This window comes from Sminthopsis crassicaudata, chromosome 3 (assembly GCF_048593235.1).
Source record: "Sminthopsis crassicaudata isolate SCR6 chromosome 3, ASM4859323v1, whole genome shotgun sequence".
Lineage (NCBI taxonomy): Eukaryota > Metazoa > Chordata > Mammalia > Dasyuromorphia > Dasyuridae > Sminthopsis > Sminthopsis crassicaudata.
This window is the reverse complement of record NC_133619.1, coordinates 595535925-595556735: the sequence shown is the minus strand read 5'-3', so window position 1 is coordinate 595556735 and position 20811 is coordinate 595535925. Positions and strand designations below refer to the sequence as shown.

Sequence of the window (20811 nt, the reverse complement as noted above, 5' to 3'; positions counted from 1 at the left end):
AAATGAAGTCTTACACTCCGCCGAGCTTCATTGGTAAAGGGAAATGTCTGTTGCTGGTTTGGGGGTGGGCCGTAGTCTTAATGGACGTCTCCCAGGCCCACCGGCAGCCTGAGGCGCGGGTGCATCACCGGTGTACGTGCGGCGGGCGTAGCGTAACGTAACGTAGCGTGCGTGGCGGGACCAGGCTGCTGGAGGTCTTGGAACCACCGTGTTGGGGTCGAGGCAGCGAGTGAGGGACAATGGCGCCCAGCGTGGCCACGGCGCCGGAGCCGAAGCAGAACTCGCCCAGGGGCATCCGCGCCGTGCTTCTGGGGCCGCCCGGGGCTGGCAAGGGCACGCAGGTGAGCGGCCGGGCCGGGGCGAGCCCAAGGTCAGCTGGGCTGGGGTGAGGCGGGCCTCGCACCCAGGGCGCGGAATCGGAGTAACGGAGTTTCTGACGCAGCGAGGAGCCCGGGCCGCCTGAGCGAGGCGTGAGGTCAGGGCAGGAGAGAGCTGGCCGCTCCCATTATACGGTTGAGAAAACGGACCCAGCTTGTCAGTGTCCGAGGGAGATTCGAACCCGGGTCCTCCTGATTCCAAGCCCCGACCCTCCTGCACCGAAATGGGCGGTCCTCACTTTTTTTTTTCCCTTTTGGTGACAGTCTTGAAACCTGTGGAATATTCTCAAAATTGGGTTTTTAAGCGCATAAAATAAAGTGACCAAGGAAAGCAAGTACATGGAAACGTGGTTTTTAAAGAGCCTTTGTATGAGGATATTTTTGCGAGGGGTGGAAGGGAGGAGAGAGGCTGAGCTTTGTAGGGGCTGTCCTCTGGGAAGATGGAGGTGCGGTCTGGAACCGGAGCAGAGACCGAGTCTGAGCGCCTGGACTTCTAACTCGTGGGAGGTGTTGGTGTTTGCGGGGATGGCCGGGAGAGGAAAGTTTGGTGAGCGCGAGGAGAAGCATCTTCCTCATCCGTGGCTGGAAGCTCTTCGAGGAAAGGGACCCCCGCTTCATCCTGAGGGAGTGTTACAGTTGGGAGAACTGTCCAACCTAAACTTGCCTTTTTGCAGCTCTCCCTCAGGTTGAATAAAGAAAGCGGCTAGTCAGGAGTAGAAATAGTGTCTCTACTAAGGGAGGGGAGATAATAGAACAAGGGATCATCATCACTGTCAAACTGACTTTGATATTCCCACTACTCCTCATTCTAGAAAACTTGGACTTCTCCCTCCTCTGTTCTTCCCCTCCTTCCTCCAGCTCCTCGCCTTTGTCCCTGTTCTACTTGGTTCTTTTCTCCGCCCTCCTCCTCTCTGCTGAAATCTCTTTCCTTTAAGGGCCAGTTCAGGTGCTGCCTTTTGAAGTGAAGTCTCCAATGAGGTAATGTATGTTACACGGCTTACAAACCCGAAAACGCTGTGTCAATGTCAGCTTTCACTTATTAAAATGATTCACTTCCTCTACTCCTTCAGGAATTTGTCTCCTTTGTATCTTTTATGAGTTAGGTGTATCTGTCGTTTTTCCTCCCTATTAGATTGTAAACTTCAAGTGCAAAGTTTGTACTGCAAGGGTTTGCATCCTGTGCTTGTCTCTTAATAAGTGTTTGCTGAATATAAAGAGAATAAGAACAGAGTCAACCAAAAAACACTGTTGAATTGGGAATTTCAGGTCTTGAAGAGGTCATTTTCAGTAGGGTGATAGAAAATGGAAAAGTACACAAGTGGTGGGAAATTGTGGTTATGGTAATAGACAGCTTCTTCAAGAAGTTTACCAGTAAAAAGTAGAGTGTTGAGACAATGAATGGTTAAAAGGGAAGTCTTAGAGGAATGGGGAAAGCTGAGCACATGTGAAGGAAGCTGGGTAATTGTTGGCCTTGGCCAAATCACCATGACTCAAGGGCCTTCTTTGCAAAATAGGAGTTGGGGAGAATTGGGTTGTGCAACTGAGTGATTTCTGATTCTAATCTTCAGACTCTCTAGGTGTCTATTATTCATTACCCAGGTTAAAGCATCTGGGACATGAGGACTGCGAGTCTCTTGAACTAGGTTTTCCTAAGAACTCTGAGCCCTGGTTAAAGTGCGGGTCTTGGGGACCGACCTGCTCCCACTTAACTAGGATCATTAAATTTTTTTAGAGTTGGAAAAGATCTTCCAGATCACCTAGTCCAATTTTCTTCATTTTTTAATTCCTTAAGAGCAAGATTCACAGTAAGGATTGAATAAATATTTGTCAAATAAGGCAGATAGTGTTGGAAGGATGGAGAGTATAAGGATGAGACTAGAGTAGATTGTTGATAATACTTAGTGGAAGAATAGAATGTTGCCTTACCACATCCTTAACTGCCCTTTTGGAAGACTTAGGCTGGACCACTTACTTCACTGACAATAAGATTCTGTTTGAGTCTCAGATGTTGACATCTCCCTACCCTTCAAACACTGGGTTAGAAACCTGAGGTCTGAAGCTCATTGGTGTAGAAGGTGGTAGCAACGGGGTGCATACAAATCAGTGGTTTCTTAGTTAGGCTTTTTTCTTGCTAGTATTTTCAGAAATTGCAAGATTTAAGATTTGTAATAGTTTCCTGAGGTAGAGAGAGAATGAATCCCTTAAGACTTCAAGAAGTTGAGTCTCTTGCTCCAAAATCATAGAGCCAGTAAGTATTCAGGGGAGTTTGAAACTCAAATCTCATGCCTTTCAAGTCCATCTCCCTCCCTGCTACACCGGAGAAATCAAATACGTGGTTCTTAAGCTTGATGTGGCTGAGAACCCTCCTCAGCAATAACCTAGCATTTGGATGCAGTAATAGCATCTCTCTCTTTATCCTAAAACAAAATCATTAGAATTTCAAAAATCAAAAAATCTTATCTTACTAATCTAAATAAACACAGAGAAGGAAACTGAAATTTAATATCTAAATCTTCTAGTGCTGAACTGGCAAAAGTTTTATGATTGTTATAAATATGAAATCTAGTTTTAAAATTGCAAATATTTCACTACAAGTATTCAGAGTTCAATCATGTCTTTTATGACCACATTTGGCAAATTGCCTTTTCCAGCTCATTATACAGATGAGAAACTGAGGCAAACTGGGGGAAGTGCTTTTCCCATGGTCACATGACGAATGAGTGTCTGAGGTCAGATTTGAACTTGAGATGAGTCTTCCTGACTCCAGGCCCAGCCATCTAAGTGCCATGCACTGTGGTACTACCTAGCTGCCCCATTACAACAATGAACTTTCTCCAAAAGTGTCCCATATAAAACTTGAGTTATCCTGCTTTAACAAGCAAAGCAATCTTATGTAGTTTATGGATTCTTTCCCCTTCAGCTTAAATAAAAGTGGTATGTGGATTTGCCAAAAGTTCCTAGTTGCTGTTGACTTTCTCCCAATTCTGTCCCAAATAGTTCTGGACCATAAGAATAGTTATTGTCTCCCGTCCCTCAATTGTCCAAATTTTACAGTAAAAACTTTTCTTTGTTTTTTTGTTTTGTTTTGTTTTTTTTCCCCCGCTGCATTCACTAAAGTCCTGTTCCAATTTCTAATTGTGGTTAAAGGTGCTCCTAGCTCACTAGGTGGGATTTAATGTCTTACCAGAAGATTATAGATTTAGAGCTAGAAGAGATCTTCCAGTTCAACTACTCTGGCCTTGTTACACAGATAAAGAAACTGAGACCCAGAAAAGCTGTGGCTCGTCCAAGATCACCCAGATAGTAAGTAGCAGAGCTAGCTTTGAGTACAGAACCGATGTTGGGCTGTGTGCCCATCCTCCAAGGACCAGCCCCCATGAATGTGGAGAGGCTCATCAGCAGCTTGCTGCAGAGCAAAGGACTTTTCAACTGCAGAAGTTCTCAGATGCCATCTTGAGTCACCAAAGGGTTGTGAGCTGTGGCAGTGACAGTATCCACTCTGATAAAATCCTGATTCCAGAGCGAGGGGAGGTGAAAGTGTGTATTTCACATGTGTGTACTTTACATAAGTTCTCTTGGCCACAAAGTTGTCTTATATAATAAATACATAAGCACAGCCTATGTTCTAAGCAAGTCTGTATTATTAAATAAAACCAACTTATTTTCGTGATAGTCTTTTCCTTCTAATGATACCTTGTGCTTTCGTGACACTTTGGCTATCATTCCTGGCCTAGTTTCATCCCTCTAACAACCCCTGGAGGTAGGGAGGAAAGAGATTATTATTATCCTTCTTTTACAGATGAGAGAATTGAGACTGGCCTAAAAAAAAAAATGAGATCCCTGCCCAACGGCTCCCCGACTAGAAGGGAGGGACACATGTAGCCAGGGTTAGGGTCAGGTCTCTCTCTGGGTCCCCATCAGACCTCCCTCACCTTCACCACGATATCTTAAAGAAGATTCCTGTGAGAACTCTGGGAGGGAGGGAGTGGGATGCATGGAATTATCCCCTATCTTCAAATGAGGAGGAGAGGAATCTTCTCCATGGCCATAGAGTGTAGGAGCCAAGATCCAAAGTCAGGGTCCACAATTCCCAAATGTACTGCATGTTCCACACCAGATTATCATTGAAATGGACTCAAAATAGTCTTCCTTAAACTATGGCATATTTAATCTCCTGATGACTTTCTTTGCAACTATCTATTTTGTAAATCAAGTAATTCATGTTTCTGGTATACTTATTAGGGAAAAAAAAAAAAAAAGCTGGAAAGCATTAAAGGGAGTTTCTCATATATCCTAAAAATGTAAGCTATTCCATCTATGAGTTACAATGATGTAACTATTTCAAGTGCTAATGTAGTGCTATTTCAAGCAATTGTGTTGTTGGTAGGAATAATTATTAAGCATTTATATACCTATGCAATATTGGTGATACAAAAACACAAAACTGCCCTTGACGTTTTACACTCTGATTAGGGAAATCATACATAGATGCATAAGGATAAAGAACTGTAATTTTAGTATATGCTAACAGCCATATGAGCAACTGGGCCGTTCTTCAATATCCATTTCATGTAGCCTCTCTGGGAATTTTTCCTCTTTATCCCAACACTAACATGGTATTGTATACCTTTCATTCATGTTCTCCCAGCTGCCTTTTTAGATTGTGACCCTGAGGCTAGAGACTGTTGTGTTCTTTCTTGTCTCCTTTTTTAACCCTTGATATGCTGAGGGGGAAACCCTAGTGAATAAGGGGGAGGAAAAGGGAGATAATAGAGTGTGAAGCAAGATGAGTAGAAGTGATTTGTGGAACTGGGCTGTGAAAAGAATTGATGGTGAGGCAGGAGGACCTGTTATTTGGGGGCAACAGTGGGTGTAAGAGCTATAGGAAATTAAAAAAACAACAACAACACTGGATTTGCATTCATGAAGCTTAGATTTGAATGCTAGTTTGCCTATGTCACCTTGAACAAGTCCCTTTCAATTCAAAAGCCTCTGTTCTAATAAGTTTGGAGGGAGAGAGAGGCAAATTATGGAAGGTCTTGAATGGAGGGGCCAAAGAAATTTATACTTTGCTTTGGGGAGTGAGAAGCTGTGGAAGACTTTTGATAGATAGGATGATACATACTTTAGGAAGATTTTGTATTGATATAGAGGGAAAAGAAATTAAATGTAGGATTATACTTTTGGAGATTTAATTAATAGTAGTTTAAGCATGAGGTGAAAAGGACCTAAAATCTTGGTAAATGGAAAAGAAAAGGTCCATGGGAGCAAGATTACTGGGGGATTGCATTCAGTCTTCCTGACTATAGTCACTTGGGGGTTTTTTGGTTTTGTTTTTGCAAGGATTAAGTGACTTGCCCAGGGTCTCATAGCAAGTATAACATGCCATTATAAAATAAGGGGATTGGATTAAATGATCTCTAAAGTCCTTTCCAGCTCCAAAACTGATCAGTTTCCATCAGACATTTTCACTAGGTCCCCCAAACCTCCTTTTCAAAGCCTCTTGTTGGCCTGCCAGCTTGGCACTCATTCCCTTGGAATATAACACTGACAGTTGGGTTCTAGCCATGCTTTTGGGGGCGGGTAAAAATAGGAGAGTTGGTTCAGTTGGGACAGTTCATTTCTGTGGTTTCTCTGCTTTTTCTGTCCCATGAGTAAGCACTGCCTCTCCCTTGAGTTGATTCCAACAAATGAGAAGATAGATTAACAGAACTTTGTCCTGTTTTGATATAGAGTGTTGGATATGAGAAGCTTTCTCTTGCCCAATGATCCTAGGTTTTAGTTATTGCTCAGATCATTTAATGTTTTTAACACTTTAAAAACACTTTAAAAAATCCAGTTTTCATTTTAATTTATCCCTATGACTTAAGTCTATTAACTGAAAGCTAGAATGAATAGCACAAATTTGTAATACGGATTTCAATTTATTTTATTGGGGGAAGTGGGGGCTATAAGATAGTGAGGTATAGAAGAAAGGGCACTAGGACCAGGGTTTAAATATTGGGACTGCCACTTATTGTCTTTATGGCGTTGGCAACTGATCTTATTTATTCTGAGTATTTTCTCATCAGTAAAGTGATGAGGTTGGATGAAATGAACTCTGACTTTTATAATTTATAATTATATACTTATATATAATATATATAATTAAAAATATAAATTTATTTCTATAAATATAATTTATAAGTCAGAGCATCAGCTCAAAGAACTAGGAGTGTTTAGCCTGAAAAAAACCTCCATAGTCCCAAATTCCATCACTTAAGACTGAATGAAAGAATTTAGTTGTTACTTATCTTCACATATTTTTCATCTGATAATTGTGTGGAAAGGAGATTAAATTTATTCTGTGACCTTAATTCAGTTATAGGACTAACAATTGGAAGTTGTGAGATGAATGAAAAAAGCTGTTGGGTAGAATTGACCATCTTGGCAAAGAAAGATTTCTCCATCATAGGAAGGGCTCGGGCTCAGGTGCAGGCTAGATGACAAGAACAGCTTTGTGATGTTAGAAAAAAGATAACTATATGATAATGTGAGGGAAAGAAAGCAGATTAGCTTTATCAGGAGAAGCTTCACAAACTAGGAGATCAAATCCGAGAGGTTTCTTTAAGGAATTAAAGATTCTAGGAAGTAGAAGTAAAAAGATTCTGTGTTATAGCTAGAAGTGGACAGACCTTTTCACAGGTGGGAGAGGGAGGCTCAAGTCCTAGAAACAGAAATACAGCTGGTACTTAAAAGTGTTTGAAGGTGAATATTGTGAAATTAGTCTGGAAAGATGGGCTACAGGTAGTCTGTGGAAGGACTCCAAAGGCCAAGCTGAAGAATGTGCATTTTAGTCTAGAGGCAATAGGGAACCACTGCAAACATTTTTTAGAGGAGTCATTTGTTTAGACCTAGAGGTTTACTAGGTGTCCTTCAGATTTTGTGATCCTATAACTAGGTGTTTTAATTAATGTTTCATATGGTTCAATTAAATTCTGTTCAATATTTTTATAAATAGCAGTGATATGGCATCATACTCTCAGTAGCTAACATTTAGAGTATCTGCCGTGTGACAGCCCCTGTATTAAACCCTTTACAAATATTTTACTTGCTCCTCAAGCATGGGGGGGGGAGGGTGTCTCTGGGTAGATGCTATTATTTTCACTACTTTATAGTTGAAGCTGAAGGAAACAGAAGTAAAGTGACTTGTCCAGAGCTACACAGCTCATAAGTCTGGCAGGATTTGAATTCAGGTCTTCCCTGGCTTTAACCACAAGGCCACATAGCTAGCTTTTCAGATTTGCCAATGGCACTAAACTGGAAAGGATCACTAATGAGTTGAATGATCCAAAGAGACAGTGGAAATATATTCAAGACTAATAAATTTAGTAGGGATAAATGTAAAGGCCTGCCCTTATATAGCTGGTTCTTTAATCCAAATGGCAACTGAAGGAGGTAGAGTTAGATAGCGATTTTGAAGGGAAAGACTTGGTTTTAATTGATTACAGCCACTTCATTATGAATCGGTAGTGTGACATAGTAACCGAAAAAAGCTGGTGCAGTCTTAGACTACCCTAACAGAAGCAGCATGGTGCAGACCCAGACCCAAGGAGACCGTTGTCCATTTGTCATGGGCCTGGTCTGATCACATCTGCAACATGAGGAACATGTTGACACTGCATTTTAGGAAGAATAGTGACAAACCTGAAGCACTTGGGGGGTGGGAGGGGACAAGGGAATTTAAAGCTGTCAGATGAGAATTGATTGTGTGAATTGGGAACAATTCCCTAGAAGAAATTGGAGGGAGTGGGGTTGAACTCAATGTTCAGCTGAAAAGCTATCTGGGGCAGAAACTAACTTATTCTCATTGGCCCCAGAGAATAGAACCAGGATCAGTTTGAAGTTAAAGAGGCAGATTTCAGTTAAATTGAAGGGAAAATGTCCTCAAAATAAGAGTAGCTCCCCCCAAAAATGCCTCATCTGTCTGTGACACCCCTTCCTTGTTCCTGAAGACCTGCCTCCTTTCATGGAAAGGCATAACAACTCCCTGAGATACTATAGAGAAGCTTCCTCCCTGCCTCAGATTCTTTTTGAATCAGCTGATCCCTAAGATTTCCCTTTTGAGATTTTGTGATTTTCCCCATCTATCTGTTAAGCCATGACATTTCTTCTTTCAAGTTTCTTCTTGTAGAATAGTGGCTTACTAAGCAGAGACCTGGGTTCAAATCCTGCCTCCACTACTTTGTAGTGATTATTATTAACCTTCAGCCTTCTTTTACTCATCTCTGTGAGGCACCTGGATGTCCTACCACTAGGTTTATTTAGTTAGATGTCCTGCTAGCACGTGAAATAATATCCAGTCTGAGAAAGTTCCCTCCTGCATGTCATTGTCTAAAACTTCTCGATTTTTTTCTCTTCCTCCTGCTCTCCCCCTTGCAGGCTCCCAAGCTGGCTGAAAGTTACTGTGTTTGCCATTTGGCTACAGGGGACATGTTGCGAGCCATGGTAGCTTCCGGCTCAGAGCTGGGCCAGAGACTCAAGAAGACAATGGATGCTGGAAAGCTGGTAGGTTTGGTGGGCTTGTGGGCTTGCCCAACAGTGCTGGGTTTGTGACACTTGTGCTTTGATTGGTTCAGCTTTTTTTGAGAAACTACATATTCAATGAGTAGCTTAACAGTTCCATGGATGAGAGATTTTGTTTCCGTGACTTGAAGAGATCCTTGATTTTTGTTGTCATCGTCCCAGTCCCCTTGGCACATGAAGTAGGGTTAACTTCATGAGCTGCATGCACCACTTCTGTGGTGCTGGCCCCTGGCTTCCCCAGCAGCTGTCTCTTGTCCCAAACTGGTTTGCATTTATTGATAATCTGTGCATAATTTGCATTCCCTCAATAGAGTGTAAGCTCTTCAAAGGAGAGGATAATTTAATTTTTTCTCTGTATCGTTCACTTAGGCACCAGACTCCTGGTGATAAGCCTCAGACTCTTAGCTAGGCTAGTGAGCTGCAGGACAGTACTTCACTGAGCCCATACTTAAAACTTGCACTTCTGGGTAAAAGAGGAGATTCTTTGCCTCGTTTCTTACCTAGCCTTAATACTGAATGGGTGCAGCCTCAGTCAAGCTGAGACCTGTGGAAGACTTAGTTTAAAGAGGGCAAGGGCTCCCGTTGCATCCATCTCCAGTCCTCCTGATATATATCTGGCCACTGAACCCAGATGGCTCCAGATAGGAAAGTGAGGCAGGTGTCTTCCCTCACTTAAATCCATTTCACTTCCATGTCCTCTTGGAGAAAAAGACAAACAACAACAACTTGGTAAAACCTGCCAGAGCTTATACTGTATCAGCGTAGCCTTCGAGACCTTTTCATTTCAAGTCATTGGATATCCAAGTCTGAAAAGAGTGCTAAATTATGTTCCATCTCAGCCCCTCTCATTTTAAATAGGAAAAAATATGAGAGGTTGTTACTAAGCATTTCATTCCTAGTATGTCACCTAATTAAAACTTGTTTTCCTGCCTTAAGTCCAGCATTCCTCTTAATATTATATGCTACTGTCTGGTTTAATCTTTCAGTAACATGGTCTCTTATAATGGATTTTAAAGGATTTGTGGTTCAATTCAAGGTTAGCAAACATTTTTAACAATCTACCATGTGGAAAATATAGGTATGACAATGATTATTCCAAGACTAGGCCTCCAGGAGATTTATTTATTTGTCTTTTGTTTCTAGTAAATTTTGACTTCCTAGACTATTGGATGGAGGCATTTTAGAGATTTCCCTTTTCCTGAAAAAAGAACCCTTGGTGACTGGACCATTGAGGGTTATCATCTGGCCCCAGTGGACAGGAGGAGGTCAAGTTAGAAGGAATTAAAAGGAAGCAGATTTTGACTTAATCAGATAGCTGGAGTGGGCCTTAGAAGACTTAGATACAGGCTTGCCTAAGGTTATGCAGGTAGTCCTTATCGGACTCAAGACCCAAGGTACCTTTGACCCAAATCTAGTGCCCTTTCAGAAGTCCTCCAAGAAACAGCTTGTTATCAGTCCGAGCTGACTGCAGAACGGGCTTCCTTGGGTAGCATTGACATACCCCCCGAACTTGAAGTGTGAATTCAGGTCAAGACTAGATGACTCCTTATTGGGATTGTAAAGGATGGGGCCTCAGATGAGGGAGTTTTACTAGGTGATGGCCAAGGTCCTTTCTAACTCAAAATTCTGTACTTGCTACATTATCACTTCCCTTTGAAATAAGCTGTACCCAAGAGTTTTTAATACTGATTTGGGCTCTTTTTTTTCTTTCCCCCATCTCTGCCTCTTGTTTGTATGGCCTTGAGTCACGTTGGAAGGCCATTGTGGACTTTGGTGCTTAGTAGAAAGGCCTTTGGGGATATGGCATCAGTGTTTATCTCTAGTGTTCCCTACTCTCCAAGTTTGTACTTTGCCCTTGAGTCGAATTGATCTGGCAGATCAGAGTATTAGCTGGCAGGCTAGCAGCCCCTTTGTGGCAGTTAAGAAAAGTGTCATGGAACAACTTTTGTTATGCAGCAGGCCTGCTTAAACTTAGGCTCTCCAGTTCATTTAAATTTTGGTGAAATGTATTTTGGGGATGGTTTTTTCCATCTCCCCATAAAGTAGTGGCAGAGTTCCTCCTGTCTGCATTTGAATTCCTGCTCTGTGGCTACTACCTGTATGGCCTTGGACAGCTGACTTCAGGAAATGATCATTCAGCTTGTTTTCTTTGTAATTGTATTTTTTGAAAGGGAGGAAGCTCGATGATTTCTAAACTGCCATGTTACCTGCATTACCACAGGTAATCACAGGAGTATTCCTTGTTCCCTGCCTTTCGGCCCACATTTATATGAAATCCACAGCACTGGCCTGACCCAAGGCATCAAGTCCCTCCCAGCCCAGCAGACTCTGGGACCAGAAGTGTAAAGACCCAAAGCGCAGAAATTAGAGACCTGGCATGGCATGGCCGGCCCTGGAGGTGGGAAGGCACTACCTCATGAGGTTCAGACAGAATTACTATCAGACAGATAGTTGGATCTATCAGAGAAACTCACTTCTGTTTTCTCAGTTTTATTCTGAGCTCTTTGGGGAACACTAAGGTCAAGGATGTTGTGTAAATGTTTAATAATTGGGCCTGAAGCGCTTGAGTGCCCTCCCCCACCTAGGGCAGCTCATCTCTGCTCCCCCTTCCCTTCCAGGGCTCCTTGCCCTTGTTGGCTACCCCCAGGAGCGTCTGGAATCCTTGCCCTGTCCCTCCCCTTAGGCCCGCTTCCCTCTTCCCAGTGGCAGTGGGCCAGTCCGCTCCAGGTTCCCTCTTTGTAGTGCCCCAAGAATTCCTGGGCTTTCCACCTGAAGCCTCCGTAGGTATTGACCCCACCCCAGTCAGAGTGTGAGCCAGGAACTGTCTTCTGCTTTTACACTTTGCTTGCTTACCACTGTGCGTGTTTTAACCTACTCGTTCTGTCAGCAAAGTATTGTTTCTTCTTTGTCTTTCAGGTGAGTGATGACATGGTTGTGGAATTGATTGAGAAGAACTTAGACAGCCCTCCTTGCAAGAACGGCTTTCTCTTAGATGGCTTCCCTCGGACAGTGAGACAGGCGGAAATGGTAGGTGGATTCGTTTTGTGGCCCCCGAGTGGGAGGGAGGTCTGCTGGCGCTTTTAACATTCCAGACTTTTCTGAAGAGAAGAGGGGTCATGTCACAACCCTAGAGGCTTAAGTGCAGCGTCACCCTTACTCTCTTGCAGCTTGATGACCTCATGGACAAGAGGAAAGAAAAACTAGATTCAGTCATTGAGTTCAACATCGCCGACTCTCTGCTTATCCGGAGAATCACAGGAAGGTATTCACTTTCCCTGCCCCCCACCCTCCCCATTTATTTAATTCCTCAAACCCCTGCTTGCAGACCTCTCTTTGTCAGTCCTGAGCAAGGTGTAGTAGTACACAGACCCCTTTAAAGACTACTGTTGGAACAAGAAGTTCTGCTCCATCTTGGTTTTGTCCTGAGAGTACAGAGATTTGCTGAGCTGGTTTCAATCTGTGAAAGTGGCTATACTTGTAGTCCTGCTCTGGGCGTCCTTTATGAGGTCAAGGAACAAGGAATCAGGGACTGCTCTAGTTCCAGCCTAGGTGTCAGTTAGAGAAATGGGGGCTTCGTGCTCCCAGCCCTGGCTCTCTCCAGTCCCTAAGTTTATTCTTAGGAAGTCAGAATCTCTTAGTGTCCTGTTACAATGTTAGAGGTCTGGCTTGTCAAGGGGATTTCTGTAGATGCTCAGGAGCCGGCTCTGGGGTGGATGCTGCAAGAACCTCAGAGATGGAATATGAATCAGTGAGTGGATTCGTTCAGCACATAGTGCCAGGATTTGCTCAGGCAGGGGAAGGGATGGCAAGCAGCTGAGGGTAGGACAGATTCTCTAGAATTATCCATAAGAGGGTGGGCCCCTCTTAATTGACCCAGAAGCAGGAATTTGGTCTTGGCCAGGGCTTATCGCCAATTAGCCCCACCTGAAGCAGGAGTCGTTCTAGCTGGAGATAGAAGATAGGAGATAGTTTGCTTCCTGATGGAGGGGTGGAGAGTAGATCAAGAAATCGAGTCCTGGTTTTCTAATTAGGAAGTCCTGAAGTGGTAGGGAAGGATCCCAATAGTGAAGCAACTGTATCAATTAAAACCCTTTCAGAGAATTTCCAGGTGTGGTCTGTATAGTAAATTACACTTGTATTTTTAATTATCATTAAGATGTTTCTTGTCTTATTTCACCAACTATTTCTAGTAAACTTTTATAGAACAGGAGCTAAGTTTGATATAACTTTGTAAATCCAGTGCCTAGCACCATGTATTTTTAGTAGATGTAGTATTTGTTGGCAGGCCCACAGACCAAAAAGAAGTGAAACTGAAGGCATCATTAAGGACTGCTGTTTTAATGGGAGCTAAAAACTAGGAAAAACCAGCTCCAGTGAGAAAAGAGTTTTTGTTTCAAACAGTCTACAAGCATTAATTGTCTCCTGTGTGCCCAGCACTATGCTAAACATCACAGAATATAGAAGTAAAAGACAGTATTCTTGCCCCACACTCCAAAGAGAAAACACTGCACAAACTCTTAACAAGCCGCATGAAGTCCTCTTTGTTGAGAGCCCAGTGTGAGCTAGGCTTCTGTGGGGCACTGATTTCTAGAGCTTGAGCTTCAATCACATGGCAGCCAGAACAAGCCAGGGCTTCCTAACCCAACGGCAATAGAAGGCTTGGGAGGGGGAGGCTCCCAGCCTGAACCTTGGCCCTGCTCATACCCAATCAGTGAACATCCTCCAGAGCACCCAGAGGAGTATAACTGGCATGAAATTATGATCAGTGATAGGAAGCATTGTAAAATACCAGCATATGCTCGCAGAATGAAAGCAGCTTGAGCAGACTTTCCAAAAAATCTTTTGTTTTTGGCTCACTCCCTAATAGGTACTAAGTCAATAACTAAGTCTAAATATCATTGCGTGGACTTTGCAGGTAAGGATACTGAGGTTCAGGCAGATTAAGGAACACTTCCAAAGTCACTCAAAAAGTGTCACAGCAGAATTTGGGAGGAAAAAACCAGGAGGACTTGGTAACCAGGAAGCTGAGAGCCTGAGGGGGGAAGAAGAGCCCCAGAGGACTAGCTTTTCCTCTGCTGGACAGCTGAATAAGTAGGGACCCTTGGAGCTCATTTAATCCAATTATCTCATTTCACAGCAGGCTAGCCCTTGTCTGGGAATTGTCTGAGTCAAGTTTGGGGCATAAGTCTTCTGATCCCAGTTCAGTGGTCTTCTCTTGTCCACCCAGTTGGGTGGAGGTGGGTCAGAAACGAGGAGGGGCAGAGGGAACATACACACATTTGGGCCTTGTTGGCAATTTGAGGTGATCAGGGGCAGATTGAGAAGGAAATGTCCCTTCTTGGACAATAGGAAATCTAGAACTGAAACATTAATAAATGCACAATGAAAGTTAAGAGGCTTGGGTATTGCCTGTCTAGACCCTGTTGAAAGTTATGAGTGACTATTTAAACAAAAAGTGAGGTAGCAGCAGGGAGGTCACTCTGTCAGTATTGGGTCTGTATTCATGGCATCATTTCTTCATTTAGCACTTGACACTCGACATGATTTCTTGGTTGGGTTGGCGGTTTCCCCTCTGCTGTGCAGTGAGAGTCCCCTTGTAGAGAAAGAGAAACTGAAGGGTCAGAAAGCCCTCCTGTGAGGGTGTCCCTGGGCATGGAATCAGAGCTATACTCTCAGGAGTACAGGGGCGAATGTCACAAAAAACTGCTCTGGCCAGCCTCTGAAAGGCCTGGGAGTGGCCTCAGTCTGAGCAGGGTTTGGAGCCTGTTCCTGCAGGGAGGAGCCCATCCAGCTGTGTTTCCACGGCATTGGGAGTGAGTAACTGCCTGGGGCTCTCCGGGGTGTAAACCTTGCCAGGGGAAGGCCAGCCATTAATAATGGGAGGTGAAGTTGGGAAGAGTCTTATAAAGAGTGTGGTTCAGCTTCCCCATTCTGCAGCTGGAGAAATTGGAGCCCAAGGGATTCGGATACTTGGGAAGAATCATAGACAATGGCAAAGCCGAGGCTCAGACCACGGGGCACTGCACTAGTGGCTCTGCTGCACTTAGTTCGCCCCCCAGAAATGTGTGAGGGACAGTCCTTCCGGATCTGAGGAATGCCAGAGAGCTGAGGTGGGGAGGAGTTCTTGTTTCTGTTCTCTGGGTGCTTTGAAGCTGGGAAGCACCATGCTATTGTCCATCAGGAGCCTTCTGTTCACCTGCCCCCAGCTTCTCAGCTTTACTCTGAAGAATACTCATGACACCCACCCCAGGTATCTATCTTACCTGCTAATGGAACTGTTGACAAAGGAAGCCATTGATTTGGATTGTAATAGAGGAGGCAATTAATTCTGCGGGTCAGGCAGAGCCTTGGTAGTTGTTAACAAAACAGGTACAGATGTAGATAAATTTGTTTTCTAATCTATGTTTCAACGATAAAAAATGCAAATTGAGCCAAAAAAAGTTTCCCTTAAATGTAGTTTCAAAGACAGCTTGGTCAAATTTATTTTTTTTAATTGCTTTTTTTTTTTTTTCTTGTTATACTTGGTTCTTTAATTTTTTAAAATGTGTATTTGTGAATTGAGAGAGAAAAATCAGAACAAAAGGGAAAAACCACAAAAGGAAAAAACTAGAACAAAAAGAAAAAATAAACATGTTGATTTTCATTCGGTCTCCATAATTCTCTCTCTGGATGCAAATAAGTGTTTTATATCCAAATTTATTGGATGGGATTGCCTTGAATCACTGAACCACTGAGAAGAACCAAGTCATTTATACTTGATCATCACACAGTCTTGCTGTCAAACTTTGTACAATATATTCCTGGTTCTGCTTGTTTTGCTCAGCATCAGTTCATGTAACTTTCCAGGCCTTTCTAAAATCGCCTTGTACTTCCTCTTTTAATCTTGCTTGTGCAAAATTGTTTTTGTTTGTGCAAAAACTTTTTCATGTAAAGTAATCAAAGTTGTCGGTTTTGCATTTTATTATGTTGCCAAATTTCTTTAAAAATAATAATAATAAAACCTTGAGGATTATTGTTTTTGAGACATGTGATAGGATCATGGATTTTAGAGGTAAAAGGAACTTTTGTGGTTTTTAAGTTCATTCCCTTCATTTTACAGATGAGAAAACTGGGATACAGTTTACAGTGAGTGACTAGAGTAGGCTTGAGCCCAATCTTCCTGACTCTAATGCCCCATCCACTCTGATATGGCTGCTTTTCAGTGTGTTTCTTGTAACATCTTTTGGGTTTAGACTATTACTATTATTATCTTTAGAATTACTGTTTACATTTTTCATCCAAAGGGTATTCTTTGTTTAAATACATGTTCTCAGAAAGTTTACTAAATTATCTAAAGTTATTTTTTAATTACATCCAGGGACCAAGGGTTTTTTTGTTTTTGATCATTTAACATTTTTCAGGCTGATCCATCCTGCAAGTGGCCGGTCCTACCATGAAGAATTCAACCCCCCGAAGCAGCACATGAAGGATGATGTATGTAGATTGGTGGAGATAGATTCCTGGTTTTCTTTTAGATGCCTGGGAATACTTTGTGTCTGAAGTTTTTCCTGAACCTTCCCTAAAAAAAAAAAAAAAAATTAAGATTGGAGAGTTCAGAGAAAGGAGTTCAGTGTAGAAATGAAGAATCTTGAGAAAGCTAGAAGCATCTTTGGAAGTTAACAATCTTGTATTGACCTTTACATTTGGAAAATACAGTGTTTTGAGTTTAACCTTGGGGAGCAGTAGATTTCAGGCCTGGAGAGCACTCATGCAAATCCTCAATCCTCCCTTACCTGGTACATAAGCTCCTGGTGGTCAGAGGCAGCCTTATTTGCAGGCAGATTTCCTGAACCAGGTTGGTCTTATTCAAAAAAAATAGCAGAGAGGATCTAAAGTTGTGAAGAAGAGCTAGCCTCAGATTGCTGGGGCAAGCTTAGAGATCGTGCATTCAGCTCCCTTGTTCTCAGGTGAGGAGGTAGAGGACTCACCCCAGATCATACAGGTAGTGAGTAGGAGGGCCAGGGCTTTGGGATGGTGGTTTTCCATTGTGACGTTATGAAGAAGAACGGAAGGACAAGAATCACAGGGGGGATGGGAGATGGGAATCAGTTTGCATTGCAGGCCTGTCTTGCTTACTGCCTTCTTCCTGTTCCCAGATCACTGGGGAGCCTTTGATTCGACGTTCTGATGATAACGAAGCTGCGTTGCAAACCCGCCTGAAGGCCTACCACTCCCAGACTACCCCCCTGGTGAAGTACTACAGTAAAAGAGGGATCCATTCAGCAGTGGATGCGTCTCAGTCCCCAGATGTGGTGTTTGCCAGCATCCTGGCAGCCTTCTCCAAAGCAACATGTAAAGATGTGATTATATTTATCTAAGGGTCTGTTCCCATGGGGACCGCTTGATCCTCCTTCTGTCTCTGTTTGGGGGAGAGTTCAGAGTGAGGCTCGGCCCTGCCAGGAAGACACAGTGTTCAAGCTCTTAATTAAATAAGCACTTGACCATTTCTTCGGCATGTGTACCTGTGCACAACTGTCGTCATCCATTTATATGTGGTGGTTCTCACGTGTGTATGTGTGAGAGAGTGAGCGGGAGAAAGAGGGAGTGTTGGCCAGAGGAGAAGACCTTTAGGACATCCTTAGTCTGGGTATTGTCTGCTGAGTCGGTGACTGTTCTGAACCACCCAAGGGATAGAGCCCCAGCCCTGAAGTCAGGAGGACCCGAGTTCAAATCCGGCCTCAGACACTTCACACTTCCTAGCTGTACAACTCGGGGTCAGGCACCCCCAATTACCTGGCCTTGGAGGGGGGGATACAAAGGACCATCTTGGACAGCCCCTTTGTGTAAGTCAACTGAGGCCCTGAGAGAGAAAGTGGATTACATAGAGCTAGGATTGTCATGGCCCAACCCTAAGATCACAATAGATGGGATACCCCACCTAATCCTGCCCTCTATATTTTTTGAATGAACCTGCTGACACAGAAGTTCTGAAAGCCAGCAGAGGAAAGGATGTGACTGTTACAGAGGCTGCTATGGGGCCAGCCAAGAACCTAGTCCTGGGTCAGACTGTCGGCATGTGGTGGCCAGGGACCAGCAGGGGGAATTGTAGCCAGGAGGATCTAGAGCAGTGAGGGACCCTCACTGTGAGGGAGGAGCTGGTGGAGCTCCTGTCACTTGCCCAAAGACACACAAGGGCTAAGTGTGCGGCTGTGACTGGAACTTGAGGCTCCCGCCTGGGTGACTCCCATTTTATCTGGTACGCATTCTGGTAATGACCTTACTCCAAAAGGCCTTGTAAAGGAGCTGTTCTGTTTTGGTGACTGATTGTGAGAAAACGTAGATGAAGTGATTGATCCTTTCACTTCAAAGCAGCCCCCTTCCCCGGGATGGCAGGAAGTGCAGACTTCTCTCTGCGCCAGCCTCTTCCCTCTGAAGCTCTGGGCTTCCCATCCCTGGGCTTGTTTCATTTGAAATAATGAACTCTGCTGTGAGACCTAGAAAAGGCAGGTTCTGAAAAACCCATTTTCAGGTCAGTAGTTGGAGCAGTGAATACCACTGGCTGTCCTTCCTCCATTTAGTCTGCTGATTCACTGCAGCATGGCCTCAGTTCCCAGCCCCAAGGTCTTCCCTCTTTGTCTCTGGGTTACCAGAAGGCTCGACCTTGTCACTTGGCCTAGTGGGCCCTCTGTCTGGTCTGAGTGTGCTTGTGTGCCCTTCCACGCTTCTTATCTGACTTTTGCTCTGAAGGCTAAAATCCTCTCACTCAGAAGTGAAACTCAGCCTTACAATGTCTACTTACTGGAAAACACATGATTAGTAAGTTTACCGAAAGGACAAAAGTGAAAGAAAAACAGTCTTGACTAAAGAGACCTTGTTCCTCCCTCTTCCCTCAGCCCCTGCCAAGGGTCAGACTCCTGGCCAAAAGACCTTGGGCTCCTGTGCCTGGCTGGAAACAGGCATCCACGTGATTTCTCCAGCAGGCTGGCTGGCTCAGCGTCCCTGGCCAAGGCTTCTCTCTCCAGGCCCAGACGTGTGCACAGACCTTCAGGGACAGCTCTGGGTCCACATGGGGAGGGCCTGGACCAGGGCAAGAGCCCCGGACGAGCCTACCCACCATTTGCTTTGCCAGGACTGTGGGCCCTCACCTCACTTGCTCTCAGTTTCCTTGCCTGTAAAAATACTTGGTTTCCTAGCTCAGGAGTGAAGAATTAGGGCCAGTTACCAGTTTTTTTCTCTTCTGACAGAGCCCCATGAGGGCAGGGACCAGGTCCTGTCCCAACTTTGTATCTTCCCAGGGTCTAGCACGATGCTCCCTGAACATTATAGATATTTGCCAAGCTACTTGTCATCTAGACCCGGAAGGGACCTTTGAGAGCCTCCATCCCCACCCCTTTGTTTTGCAGGTGAGAAAATTGAGGACCAGAGAAATTAAGGGACTCGCCTGAGACCACACAAGTAGTAAGTAGCGGGGCTGGGATCCCAAGCTGGCTCTTCTGGCCTTCCTTCTTCCACCACCTGAACACTGCCCGCTGAACACAGTAATGAGAGGGTGGCAGCTGGGAGAGCTCTGGGCAGGGAGTCCAGCCCTTCCATTAACAGATGAGGAAATGGGCCCAGAGCTGGGAAGTGGCTGGGGGAGTAAGTAGCCAAGCCAGCCTTGAGACCTCCTTGTGATTCCGTCTCTGGAAGGAATCCCAAAACACCGAGTTGGGTTTTCCTTGGTCCTTCCCCTGCTGAACCAGGGCCCAGCGTTCGCCTAGTGGTGAGCACGTGGGGTTAGCCCTGGCTGACGGGCAGCTTGGGCCTGTAGGCCTCATTCTGCTTTGCTTGGTTGTCTGGCTTTTAATGCACTTTGTCTTCTCATGTTTCCTTTTCTTTATTTCAGCCAAATGACTGCAGGCCAGGCAAGACCACACCATTGCTGACCAACTTCAGAGCAAGAGTCCAGGCTTTTAAAAGTGCTGGGCAGAAGGGAGGGGTTGGCGAGGAACAAGAAAGGATACAAATTGGGGGGCAATTGCTTTAGTGGGGTCGTTTTTCCCCATTCAAGTGGGAGTTTTATAAATAGTAGCTAGATGGGAGGGTATGTTGTGGGGAGAGGGTTTATATTTTTAAAGCTCCCAAGGTGGAGGGTGTGGCAAAGAGGAGGAAGGCCTAGTATTAATCCTACAGGATCCCTTGGGCACAGTTACCTTTCATCCAGGAATGTGATTGTAATGGAAAAGCCATTGACCTAAGACCTCAGTTGTCATTTATGGACCTCTAAGCTTGCCAGATGGGGAGAGCAGTAACTCCCCCATTGCCTCCTCTCTGTTCTGTACCTCATAACAGGGTAGGTTTTGGTTGCTGACCTTAACACCCCACATAATGTGACCAAATAACAGTCCCCATGTTTGGTGAGGAATCTCTGTGAGAAGGGTGGCTGGACACATTACATTTAATGGAACTCATAAGATTTATGTGAAGCCAGCTGATTCCTCCCGTTTTACTTACCTCTGATACTAACTCCATTAATCTCAAGGGAAAAGCCATCATAAGTTGCTATCTGCAAGTGTGCATCCTCTATTCTTGCCTTCTTTCTACACTGTAAAGAATCCTTTTTATTTCCTTTAAAAAAAAACAAACCAACTTTGAAGATTGTCTCATTCCAAAGAAATTCCTTCCTCCTGCAACTCTTGAGGCTGAAACACAACAGTCCTGTGGTGGTGTGTTTTGTTTTTAAAAAACAAGGTGCCTTTCACCTTTAACTGACCAAATGCTGCTCTTTTTTGGCCCTGGAATCAATAAAATGTAATAATCATTTGTAGCCCTTTGGTGATGTTGTCTCGGGTGGGGGGGGGGATGGATGTAGCACTGGATTCTGAGTTGGGTTTGTGTGCTTTTTGGCAGT

At 44.2% G+C, this 20811-nt stretch overlaps 1 protein-coding gene across 1 annotated transcript; it reads left to right on the top strand.

The window, feature by feature from the left end:
* Positions 1-73: 73 nt before the first annotated feature.
* Positions 74-20727, top strand: AK2 (adenylate kinase 2). Its single transcript, XM_074305416.1, has 8 exons — positions 74-341; positions 8799-8924; positions 11859-11969; positions 12110-12204; positions 16343-16415; positions 17078-17273; positions 19325-19379; positions 19807-20727. Exons 1-7 carry the CDS (start codon positions 240-242, stop codon positions 19351-19353), a joined length of 732 nt encoding a protein of 243 aa, XP_074161517.1. The 5' UTR covers positions 74-239; the 3' UTR covers positions 19354-19379; positions 19807-20727.
* Positions 20728-20811: the final 84 nt, after the last annotated feature.